The following is a 13,646-nucleotide window of genomic DNA, read 5'->3' as shown; positions in this document are numbered from 1 at the left end:
AAGAAAGAAAGAAAGAAAGAAAGAAAGAAAGAAAAACCGAGGCCCAAAGGGATTGATAGATTTGCCTAAAGTCACAAAGATATTAAGCAGCAGAGCTGGTAACTGCACCCCAGTACTATAACTCCAAAGGCTACATTCTTCTCATAGCACTTTACTATTTCATTTCATGATCAACATTTTTAAAAAATAGCTCAATGACAGTATCTCTATTTAGATATGCAGTCTAGGGACCTCCTGTACACCCACAGAAAGTAAACTGCTCTCTTCAATGCTGGGGAATGGAGCATAATTCTAGAAAATTCCAGTCAATTATCTTTTGGGGAGGGAAAGAAAATTCAGCTTAAATTTTCACTAAAAGTGTTTATTTAGCCATTAAAGGTAGCATAAGCATTTATGTTTAGCACCAAAATAAGGTACAACTTTTATTCATATTTTCATAAGCAATTCTATGCTCCTTAGATCATAGGTTTCATAGGTAGCCTAGAACCATAGATACAGAACTAGAAGGAATTTTAGAAGTTATTTAGTCCAACCTACTCATTTTATTGATGAGGAAACTGAGACCCACATATAAAGTGACTCACTCAAGAGTTAAGTAACTGAATTTGGATTTGAACTCAAGTCTGGTAACTCCAATTTCACTGCTCCTTCCACTGCATATTATTTGAGAATACAAATAATTTCTGAGAAACACTAGGATAGAGTATTAACTAAAAAAAATGTTTTTTAACTTACTCTATTCTTATAATATCCAAAAGGAAAAATAAAACAATCCCAATGAAATCCTTGCCTCTAAACCTTTTTTTTTTTGCCACTTTATCCTGTCTGTAGTAAGTAATATAAGTCTAAAACCAAGAGCCAGTATTATATGTAATTAGGATAAACTAGTGGACTTTCCAATAAGATCAGGGGTAAAGTATGCCCGTTGTCACCACTACTATTTGAAGTAGTGCCATAAATGCAGACAAACAGATAGATAGGCAGATAGATAGAAAGATATAATTGCTATATACAAATGTATATACATATATGGGCAGCTAGGTGTACAGTGGTTAGAGTGCCAGGTCTAGAGGCAGGAAGATTCATCTTCCTGAGTTCAAATCTGACTTCAGACATTTACTAGGTATGCGACCCTGGGTAGGTCACTTCACCCTGTTTGCCTCAGTTTCCTCATCTGTAAAATGGAGAAGGAAATGGCAAACCACTCCAGTATCTTTGCCAAGAAAACCTAAATGGGCTCACAAAGAGTCAGACATGACTGAACAACAATAACATAAATGCAATTACATATATATACATACATATATAGAACTGCTATATATAAAACTATATTGCTATATATATAAATATTTTATATATTATACATATATAGTAATAAGACTACCAAAAAATTGCAAGAATAACAATAGGCAAAGAAAAAATACAATTATTACTTTCTGCAAATGATATATTATACTTAGAGAACCACAGAAAATCAACTTTAAAAAATCTAATTGAAATAACTGATAACTTTACTAAAATTGCAGGATAAACCTATGTAGACCACTTTATCCCGTTAAGCACTGAATCCATTTCTCTCCAGCAAGTTCAGGAAGGCACCAACAACATATCTCCTCAGATGCTATTGTTCAGAAGTTTTTGGTTGTGTCTGACTCTTTGCGAGCCCATTTAGAGTTTTCTTGGCAAAGGTATTAGAGTGGTTTGCCATTTCCTTCTCCAGGTCATTTTACCGATGAGGAAACAGGGTGAAGTGACTTGCCCAGGGTTACACAGCTACTAACAGTCTGAGGCTAGATTTGAATTCAGGAAGATGAGTCTTCCTAACTCTAGGCCCAACACTCTATCCACTGCACCACCCAGCTACCCATCTCCTCAGATGCTGAATGGAAATTCGGCAGAGTGGCTAAATGTTTACCACTCGTAAGAGTATTCTTCAAGACATATGACTAAAATCTTAGGGTGACACTGCTTTTCTTGTAGCCTGAAAAAGATGAAAAAGATGAGAAAGAGGAGAATAAGATTCTGCTAAAAGAACAACCTCAGAGAGGTTATGGTGGGAATGGAACAAGGATGTAAAACTGGTTGCTACTTTGATCCTGTCAGTCTCTGTGACATCTGTTTTGCTCTCAGATATCCAGAGAGAGTGGATGTGGTAAAGTTATTCTTTACCTAGTAGCTGACTAACTGTACTAGTTGTGCAGAAATTCAGAAATCATTCTATGTACTGATTGTTCAATGTTTCATAATGCGAGCTTCAAATGTAGAAGAGAAGATTAGCAATGTGCTTTCCATTTCTGCCCCTTCCAAAGCATCACTGTAAAGACAGCCTGGTACAGTCAAAAGAGCCTGGGTTAAAATCTCAGCTTTGCTTCTTATAATCTGAGTGACCTTGAGCGAGTCATTTCCCACCAAAACCTACCTGTTTCCCTACCTGTAAAATGATGGGGTTGACCTAACTACAAAACTATGATCAAATCTCAAAGCCCTGTGGAATCTCCCCTCCACCCCTATTCCATCACCCCCTGACCTGTCCAACTGAATCTTCTCTTGACCTAACCCAGCAATCCGGAAGAAAATTCTGCAATGCTGTTTCTTTTTCATTTAATTCAACAATAACAGTATACTTTATAATAATTTATTTGACCTTTCAGAAGTAAAATAACCACCTAGAGGTGAAGTTTCCTGCTTCTACAAGACAAAATTCAAGAGCAATCTTTTTCTTGCTCAATTTTTTACTCGAACTTAAGAGCCAACTTTATTACAGTCCAAGGAGTCCTGAAAACCCAGAACTGCCCCATTCTCCAACCATGCCACCTGCTACTTGAGATTCTGGGGTGAACTAGGATTTAGGACTCAATCTCTAAGTACAGTATATGTTGAATGATTTTTCAGACACATTTTTATCTTATAACAGATGTTTCCATTAAGTGAAATACCCTTAGATTATTACTTTTTGTTTCTCAAGACTCAAACTGTCTAGCAGAACATCTCCAGACACCAGCTCTCCCTCCAGGTGTGTCAATTGACCCTGAAGATCTTCAAAATGCTTTTCAGCTTTCTGGGCCCTTTGCAGAGCTTTCTGGTGAAGTCCATTCTCATTCTCCAATTGCTCAGTCAGTTTAGCTATCTGAGCTTCAAGCTGAGAAACCATCTGGAAAGAAAGAAACAGAACAGGACTGAGCTTCATTTGAAATGAAAGAAAGTGTTAAAAAAAAAAAATGAGCGCTAATTCACTCCAGCAAACATATTTATATTATCACCTTACAGATTCAAATCACTTGATTTCTTTAGAGGAAAAAAAATTGCCATACAAAATCTAAAACAAAACACTAATCATATTTACCTCTGGTGCAGAGACAAACTCTATTTTCACTATCTAACAAAATCTATTTACATTATTTTGGGGGGGCTAGGCAATGGGGTTAAGGGACTTGCCCAGGGTCACACAGCTAGTAAGTGTCAAGTGTCTGAGGCCAGATTTGAACTCAGGTCCTCCTGACTCCAGGGCCAGTGCTCTACCCACTGTGCCCCCTAGCCACCCCCTACATTATCTAATATAGCCTGACATTTGGCCTGAGACACTGAGTCAGTTAAGTGACTTGACCAGGGTCACACAGCCAGTAACCAATGAATCAGATCCATCCCTATAATGCCTTCCACTAAGAGAGGCTGAGGCTGACGGATCACTTGAGTTTAGGAATTCTGAGCTACAGGAGCTAAAGCTGATCAATCGGGTGTCCGTACTACATCTAGCACCACCATGGTAAGTGCTGTTGGTATGGAGATAACCCGGTGTTCTCAAAGAATCACAAGATGTAGAACTGTGTGGGATCTTAAAGATCAAGAGAGAATGCAATATGATGGAAAGTTCACCAGCTCTGGAGTCAGCGGACCTGAATTCAAATCCTGCCCTTGATTTTTTACTACCTGTTTGACTTTGCACAAGTTACTAAATCTCTCTGAGCCTATGTTTCCTCATCTAGAAAATGAGGGGTTTGAACTGTCTGGCCTCTAATGATCCTTCAAGTCCTACATCTGTGGTCTAACAAAAGCCTCTTATTTTACAGATGAGGAAACTAAGGTATGACTTGCCCAAGATCATAGAATTCACACCCAGGTCCTCTGGCTCCAAAGGCTATGCTAGAAGAGCCCAGGCTCTGACAGGTCTCATTGTAATCATTCCCCCGGTAAAGGAAAAACTTCAAATCTAGACCTGGTGATTGATTCGAGATCTGTCATCCTAGGACCCAATTAGATAAGCTGAAAGATGCTCATCACGAAAGGGTTGGCTGAAAGGAAGGAAATAAGCATTTATGAAGTACCTACTGTGTGCCAGGCACTGTGCTAAGTGCTTTACAAATATTATCTCATTTGATCCTCACAACAATCCTGGGAGGTCTGGGCTATTATTATCCTCAATTTATAGTTGAGGAAACTCAGGCAGACAGAGAGGGTAAGTGACTTGCCCAAAGTCACACAGCTCATTAGTATCCAAGGCTATATTTGAACTCAGATCTTCCAGACTCCAGACCCAGCCTGCTTCTAGGTAATAAACTGTTTTTCTCACAGCAACTCAGCAAAAAGCTGACCAAGGTGTAAAAGGGTTATAATCCGGCATCAGTGGAGGTGGTACACAGATAAATGAAATCATGGACCCTTAAAGTTGAAGTGTTGAAGCACTTGCAGACGTCTTTCACGTGCATGCAGGCTCCCAGTAAAGTTCACTGAAGGAGGTCATGTTGCTGTTGCTCTTGGCAGGAAGAATGATGGACAGACCCAGGTTCACCTGCAAGTCACGCTTTGTGGGAGACCATAACATAAGAGAAATAAATCCACTTCTGTTCATCCTCCCTCTTCCTCACCCCCACTCCCCAAAAAAAGAGTTCACACCTCAACATAATTACAACTTTGGAAGAGAGAGACCAAAGTGAACACAGTAAGAACAGGAAACAGAAACTCTCCACTAGAACTCTAAGAAAAGGAGATGAGATTCTCTCCCACACAGTGAGCCCTGCCATTTGAGGTTTACAGAAAGAAAATCAGGTTTTAAGGCCAACCTAATGGTCTTCTTGTGGTCTTGTTAAAGAGTTTCATTAAAGGTAATTAGGGGTTTCCCCAAAGACAAATGATCTATTTTCTGTCATCTTCATGTATGCTACTCAGAAGCTTCTGGGCATCCTGCAATTTCTAGTAAGAACATCAGCTCTTCTAGCAATAACTCTTAAACAATTTTAATTTAATCTGTTTAAATCTTACTCATTTTTAAATTTACTAGTTTAAAATAATTTAGTTCACTCCAGAAGTAAAGCTTCCTTTGATGCTTACCTTTTTCTCTATATGCTTTGCCTAGCAGCAGAAAGCTCTCCCATAAATCACGTCTTAGGTTTCCCTGTATCTCCCCACAGTGCCTAACATTGCACTATATATTTATATAGGCACTCAATGAATATTCATCTTTATTTTGCACATTAGAAATAGAGTGCTTCATTTTTCTCCTACATATTCATTTGATTCAATGACAAGTCCAGAAAAGGAATCCAGAACTCCTTTGGGAAAATGTTATTATATAAACAATGCTCAGCCTTTAAATATTAAAGAAAGAAAATGTAAGGAATGAAAACAATAAATGCCAGGAGTTTTTTCTAGCGTACCGTAAGTAATTTCACATGGCATAGCATAGGGGATAGGAAGCTAACTCTGAAGCCAACAAGACCTGGGTCCAGTTTCTTCCTCTGACACATACTTGTGTGACCCTAAGCAAGTCACTTAATATCTCAATGCTCTAGGTAAATCTAAGACTTTAACCTGCAGAGAAGGTGTAGACTGAATTCAATGGTAGAGAGTTTATTTTTTTTTAATTAAGACATTCTGTAGAACAGCAGTATCAAACTCAAAAAGAAACTCAAAAAGAAACAGAGCCAGTAAACTATACATAAACATCCCTGCCAACCTCCTATTAATTTAGAAACCACATAGAACACATTCTCTGTATTCTATTGTATTTTAATTTTATTTTGTTAAATATTTCTCAATTACATTTTAATCTGTTAGGCTCCACTCAAGGAGTGGATCACATGTTAGATACCTCTGCTACCAAACGATGAAATCAAGCCCAGTCCCTCTCCCTATCTGTAAATACCTTCCCACATGACTGCTAGTTAGGCTAGGCCATTACAGCATTGGAGTTAATTTATTTAGGAACTGAAAAGAAGGCTGAAGAAATTGTACTAGAGCCAGCTCCAATTGGGTTGAGAGAGTCAATTGTTAAACTTTCAATACGAGCATTTTTACTCAGAAATGAGCAAATACTGCAAATCAGGGCTTGATTTATTGCTTTATTGATTGTCAACAATAAAAAGTGATGAAAATGTTGATACTGTGGAATAAGATTAAAGTTAAATGTGTCATGTATACTTTTTTTAGAGAGCTGATTGTTAAATACTTCCCAGTATTTACCTATTTCTACTATGCGATGGCTACCAAATCTACATAGCTAGCCCTGACCTTTCTCCCATATAGTAGACTTACAATCAATCCTCATTATTCACAGATTCCATATTTGCAAACTTGCCTACTCACTAACCTTTATTGGTAACCCCAAAATTAATACTTGAGGCACTTTGGCAGTCATTCAGGGACATGAGCAGAGTGGCGAAAAATTGGAAAGCATGCATGTTCCCACCTCAGGTCAAGCAAGGTGATGCTGTCAACTATTTTCATTACTACAAGTGAGGGGTCAAAGTAGAGATGGGCAGAGTTATGTTGGGAAATCACTATGGTATAGACATAAAAGTAATCAATAAAACTTTAAAAAAAGAAGAAACGAGGGGTAGAATTCAGACCCACCCATTCATCATTCAATGGGAAAGAACAAAGTAACTTCATGAAAACAACTCCATTAAAACACTATCCAATGCAAGTTTTATAGATTTGTTTTTAACATCAGAGATGACAAAGAAATAATTGTCCATGGTTTCTCAATAGCATAAACCATTTTCAGCCTGGTTGATTAGTCATTTTAAAAAAAACAACCAAAAAGGAAGGAAATATTTTCTCTAGATAATCTACACTCATTTCTGAAGGTCTTGCAACTTAACATCTCGTGTCTCATTGTACAAGAAGCCATAATTTCAAAAACATCTGCTACAGGTGTCCTGAACTTTCAAGGTTAAACAACGCCCGGGACCCAATTCAAATTCGTGGCAACCTAGCAGTGATTATTATGAGAAAATAACTTTTAAAATGGAAAAGAAAAGAAAATTTGCTATGGGCAGAAACATAATGAATACACAGAACTAATTTATAGGAAAAGTGAAGATCTCCTAGGTTCTACCATGAATTCTTAAGGTAGGAGAGTATGAAGGATGACTAGTATGCTGCAAAGGATAAATAAAAGGCAATGTTCTGCAAATGGAAACACACCTAAGTTGATTTCGCCAAGCCAAGTCTGACTGCCTTTCGGCCTTCAAACTGGTATTACTCAACTATTTACAGTATGTTTTGCCACATCAGCTGGCAGTCAGCACATTGCCTCTTCCACAAACAGATTTATCGAGTTGTAAAAGTACCAATTTTCCAGAAATACTTTTAAAACAATATGGGAGACCTATTTTCTTCCAATGTTGCCTAAGCATGAGTCACACAAGACAGCAGCAACTATATGCTTGATTTTGGTTTTTAGAAAGGAAAAGGAGCTATTGAAAAAGATTACTGGGTAGGAAAGTCAGATAAAGGCACAAAAAAGACTGAGTCATTCTCATTTTTATGGGGGTAGAGAGGGCGGAACCAGCTTAACCAATTTACATCATTTGCTTTAGAAAATAAACAAATACATCATGCTGACAATTTTATGTTGTTTCACATGCTACAATTAAAAGAGTTTCAGGCAAAGCATTTGGAGGGAAATAGGGAAGGGAAACAATAACAGGGATGTAGGAACAAGCCATTAGCTATTGAAGGCCATTCACTTCCACTTAAGGAAAAGAATTAAATCATCTTTCACAATTAAGATATATTTTAAAAAGAAAGGTTAAGTTATTAGCATAAGCCTTTCTTAAAAATAACTTCCACAGAGCCAAGATGGCAGAATAAAAGCAATGACTTGCTCGAGCTCTCCCCCAAAGCCCTCCAAATACCTGCAAAAAAATGGCCCTAAACAAATTCTAGAGCAACAGAACCCACAAAGAGACAGAGTGAAACAAATTTCCAGCCCAAGACAACCTGAATGGTTGATTGGAAAGGTCTACCGCACTGGGCTGGGAGAGGAGCGCAGTTCAGCGTGGGTGCTTAGGCAAAGAAAGACCAGGCCTCTGTGAACCTGGAGCAGGCTTCAGAGGACTGAATCATGGGCAGCTGTGGCAGTTTCCAGACTTCTCAACTCACAAATGCCGAAGACAACTTAGAAGGTCAATAGGAAAAGTCTGTGACCACGGTGAGAGAGAACCTCAGTCCCAGTCCTAGTCCCAGTACAGCCCCAAGGCGGCGGCTGCTTCCACAGCCTTCAGCCCACAGACTGAGGGGAAAATCAGGTGGCTGGTCAGAGGGGGATTGCAGGGATTTCTTTGCTGGTGCTGAGGCAGGATTCTCTTGCTTTGCCCGTGCTTGGATCTGGGTCACAGTTCTGGGTGGCAATCCTGGGGCAAGAAAGAGCACTGGCATGGTGTAGCTTGTAGCGATAGTGAAGAGGGAATCCCCCTCACAGTTCCAAGGCAGAAAAGAGTGCTTGTGGTCACTCACAGACCAGAGCACAGGCCAGGAAAGGAATAAACAACTCACTCTTGATTGTACCACCTTGGAAGAACTGAAAATTTACAGGTCCCTAGAAGTATCTTTGAAAACAGCTGCATAAAACTCCTGAAGCTTGGGGCAGTACATTCTCCACACTGGAAGCAGTTTAAAAAGTTTAAAACTCGAGTAATTGGCTGGGAACATGAGCAAACTGAGAAAAAAAAAGTCAGATGATACAATCTTTCTTTGGTGACAAAGAAGATCAAAACATATAACCAGAAGAAAACAACAAGGTCAAAGCTCCTACGTTCAAAGCCTCCAAGAAAAATATGAATCAGTCCCAGGCCATGGAAGAACTCAAAAAGGATTTTGAGAAGCAAGGAAGAGAAGCAGGGGAAAAACTGGGAAGAGAAATGAGAGTGATGCAAGAAAATCATGAAAAGCAAGTCAACAGCTTGCTAAAGAAGACCCAAAAAAATACTGAAGAAAATAACACCCTAAAAATAGCCTAAGCCAAATGGCAAAAAAAGGTCCAAAAAGCCAATGAAGAGAATGCCTTAAAAAAACAGAATTAGCCAGATGGAAAAGGAAGTCCAAACGCTCACTGAAGAAAATACTTCCTTAAAAATTAGAATGGAACAAATGGAAGCTAATGACTATGAGAAATCAAGACATTGTAAAACAAAACCAAAAGAATGAAAACAAAAAGACAATGTAAAATATCTCATCGGAAAAATAACTGACCTGGAAAATAGATCCAGGAAAGATAATTTAAAAATTATTGGACTATCTGAAAACCATGACCAAAAAAAGAGTCTAGACATCATCTTTCAAGAAATTATCAAGGAAAATTGCCCTGATATTCTAGAACCAGAGGTTAAAATAGAAATTGAAGGATTCTACCAATCACCTCCTGAAAGAGATCCCCAAAGGAAAATTCCTAGGAATATTGTAGCCAAATTCAAGAGATTCCAGGTCAAGGAGAAAATATTGCAAGCAGCCAGAAAGAAACAATTCAAGTATTACATAACAAGTTACACCATATATAATATTACATATAATATATAATAATATAATACAAGTGTTATATAACAAGTATATAACAAAATCTTGATAAGACTCACACACAGATTAAGAGCATCCTTAATTAAAGTATTAGAAGAGAAATAAATAGGCTTTTGAAACTCATATACAACATTGGTCATATCTTTAAAATCTCATAGTTAATTGAAAGTTATAGGGGTCTATGAGATCCTGTTGTGCTTATTATTTATGAATTACAAAAAAGAAGAGGAAAAAAAAGCAAAAAAAGTATTTGATTCAGCAGAACAAAATACTCCCTTCAGTGTCTCCCATCCACATATCAAGATTTTTCAGGATTCCTTAGAAGATATAATGAAAGAAATAATGCTATTCAATGCCTTTCTGATGATAAACATCAGGAAAGGCATAAAACAGGGAGATATATGCTTGCCAAAAATATTTGACACTGCTGGAAAAAATCCAGCATAGAATCCAGGTCAAGAAGGGATTCCCTGTGCCTGATGAAGTCCTCCAGATACTCCTGTTTGTAGATTAAATTGAACTGATTACAGCAAGCCCCAGGATGTTTCAGAGCCTCCTGGAATATATCTGTAATTATTCAAAGGAGTTTGCTCTGTCCATCCACATAAGAAAGACAAAGTGGATGAAGATGTGGCTAGGTTATACAGCAGGTAGAGTGCTGGACTTGGAATCAGGGAGAACTGAGTTCACATCCCACCTCAGAAGCTTACTAGCTATGTGACCTCCTTCAAGCTGTTTCCTCATCTGTAAAATTAGGGGAATGGCCTGACCAGTCCCTTCTAGTTCTAAATCTATGATCTTACAATCCTGTAAATGTCTACTGCTCAGATTTCAATACACACTGAGATGGCTATCCCATAGAGCTTATCCAACAGTATGTACATCTGGAACAGGCACCATAAAGGGACAATAAGCTGGGTCCAGAGTTGGAAGGGAGGAGAAGAGTGGGCAGATTTCCTTCAGAAAATTGCAAAGCTCTTTCATTGACCTCATGCTTACCATGAAAACAAAGATCCATCTTTCAATCTTAACATTTTATTGATTTTGACATATGGCATTGAGATATGGAGCCCCACTGGTTCCAAATACCTTTCTAAGGAGGATTAGCCTACAGAGGACAATGGAGAGGCACATCATAGGTCTGACCAGTCAGGAACTCCAAAAAAACAGTAGTAAAGAACATCACCAAAGAATATAAAGGCAAGAAAAAAAGATAGTCAAGAGCAAGAGATGACAAGTAACAACCCAACTGCTCCAAAGGTAACCTTGTGATGTTAGAAGAAAGTGAGGAAGACCTCCAGAACCTTGGGTGGCAAACTTGAGGAAGGTCAGGGAGAAGAGGAACACTCTTCTGTTCTTAAGTCCTCTGTGCCACCCTTCTCCTTTCTTAGCAGATGACATAATTGAGATCATCCATCATGATCTCCTTTTCTTCTCTGCAATCAAAACTCCTCTAGGTCTTCATCTATCCTCACTGCCTTGGCCCTAACCTCTAAGGAAAAAGAGGTGCTTCTCTTTCCCAAGGCCAAACCCTCCACTCATGTCCTTGATCCCATTTCTTTTCCAAGTTGCTACTTGCTCTCACCCTCTTCAAATTACCCTGTAGTTGCTTACTTTTGTGTGTCTTATCTTCCAAGTTAAATGTAAGCTCTTCGAAGGTACTGTTTTATTTTTGTCTTTCAATGCCCAGAACCTACTATAGTAGGCCTTAAATACAGTAGAAACTTGGTAAATGTTTCTTCAGTTGAATTTGGAATGAAATGTCTAATAGAGTGCCACCAGTTCTCAAGAGTGCCAGCCAAATTCCTCTTAACATTTTTATCAAGGACTTGGATGAAGGCAGAAATTTTATGTTTATGAAATTTGTGGATGTTGTAAAGCTTGTAGAAGTGGTTAATATATTAGATCAGCAGTTCTCAGGGTACCGTCCAGGGATCCCTGGGCGTCTCCAAGACCCTTTCATGGGATCACCAAGGTCAAAACTATTTTCATAATAATACTAAGATACTTAATCTCTAATACAGCAAATCGATATACCCTAATAAACAAAAGCTCTTTGGTAGAGAAGAGAGTTTTATGAGTTTAAGAGAGTCTTACTAATACATATACTAATACTATTTAAAAGAAAAAGAGTTTAAAGGAGTCTTGAGACTAAAAAGTTTGAGAACTGTTATACTGAATGACAAAATCTGCATACAAATGTAACTCAGACTGGAACAATGGGCTAAATCTAGATAAAATTTAATAAGGATTATTGTAAAATCCAACATTTGGGTCCAAAGAATCAACTGCTCTAGTACAGGAAGGTGAATATTCATCACAGACAAAAGCTTATTTGAAAAGATCTAGGGGTTTTAGTGTACTTTAAGCTTGAAGTGAGTCAATACAATATGGCAACTCAAAAAAAAAACTAACACAAACTTAAGTGGTATTAAGAGAAGTATAGTATCCAGAGTAGTGGAATGAATGAATGAATGAATGAAAAAGCAATTAAACGCTTCCTATGTGCAAAGTACTCTGTTAAGTGCTGGGGATACTCTAAATATAAACACTCTTCAGGGGTGTTGAGAACCAGATGTTAAATTTTCAATATGAACATTTACACCTCAGAAATCCATTCCTTAGAAGAGCGGCAAACCCAAAGTAGTGCTAAGGCTAGATTAACCACATTAGATTGCAGGGGAAGGTGGGACTCAACAGAAGAAAAAATTTGCTTGACTTTCTACAAATTTTGGTATGTATTTACTTTGGATTCTACGGTACATAACAAAATTGTACTATGTCCCATGCCTTCTTAGTTTGATGCTGGCAAAGGAACTAAAGATACCTAGACAAAAGCTGGTCACAAAATAAAATCAGATGTGCCCAGGGAACCCTGAGGAAAAAGCATTTTACCTGGAATGAATGTCTATCTGTCCTCAATTAATAAATAGTTATTGTTAAAATATGCAAAAACAAAAACATGCAAAAATATGCAAAAATAATTTTCAAAGGCCTTTAAGCTTTTTTGAAACATTCTGAAATGGTATATATCTATATATCATTGATGTGGTCATTGCAAAACATTCTTCTCCAATGCATTAAATGAACCTGATAAAGAATATATTATTTGATGCTGTCCTAGTTTAAGCTCCCAGATATATTTGAAAGGAGCAAAGTTACATATTTAAACATCTTCCCAAACTAGATTTTTTTTTTTTTACCAATTAGGGCTAGTCTTTGCTCATTCTTTCTCCAATCCCACCCCAGCTAGTCCAAATTAGTGAAGCTTTATTAAATGATAATAAAGAATACTAAGTAGAAACAACACTTACTTGTTTCCTGTTTTCTTCCTGTTTGCTCATTTCCTGTATTCTGTCCAACACATCTTCCTTTGAAGGCTTAACCATCACTGAGTTTCTACTTAGAAGGTCGGCAATTTGCTCCATGAATAAACAGAAACGGTTCTGAGAGGTCTTTGTTTCCTCCATGCTGTTTTTCAAACTCTCCTCTGTTTCACAGAAATTTTTCTTCAAACGACTCAGCTCCTTCTTAGTGGAATCCCAGGCTCTCTGACCAATAGCTAGTCTTTCTTGTAAGATCTTAATTTCCCTCTCAAAACTCTGTTTTGCTTCTACAGCACTGGTCAAGTCCTAAAGAAAGATAAAGGGGAGTAGGGTAGAAAATAATGTCTTTGAATGAGAAAGACAAGGCAGAGAATAAAGATTGGATAATATTTTAGGTGCATACCCCGACATAAAACTGCCCTGAACAATGTCATTTCTTATTAACTCTCGTAAAGCAAAAACCGAGATGTAACATCATTCAGCCAATGGTGTGTTTATACTGGATTCCTCATTATCTCTCACCTCCCC

At 37.9% G+C, this 13,646-nt stretch overlaps 1 protein-coding gene across 1 annotated transcript; it reads right to left on the bottom strand.

The window, feature by feature from the left end:
* Positions 1-2,654: 2,654 nt before the first annotated feature.
* Positions 2,655-13,424, bottom strand: LOC114040578 (coiled-coil domain-containing protein 170-like; the record flags this gene model as incomplete). The annotated part of the gene is made up of 2 exons (XM_027858685.1): positions 2,655-3,151; positions 13,107-13,424. Coding segments are annotated over 2 exons (531 nt in total), but the record flags the coding sequence as incomplete, so codon positions are not given.
* Positions 13,425-13,646: the final 222 nt, after the last annotated feature.

Source organism: Vombatus ursinus, unplaced genomic scaffold (assembly GCF_900497805.2).
Source record: "Vombatus ursinus unplaced genomic scaffold, bare-nosed wombat genome assembly UNPS02013667.1, whole genome shotgun sequence".
Lineage (NCBI taxonomy): Eukaryota > Metazoa > Chordata > Mammalia > Diprotodontia > Vombatidae > Vombatus > Vombatus ursinus.
This window is presented reverse-complemented; position numbering and strand designations above follow the sequence as displayed.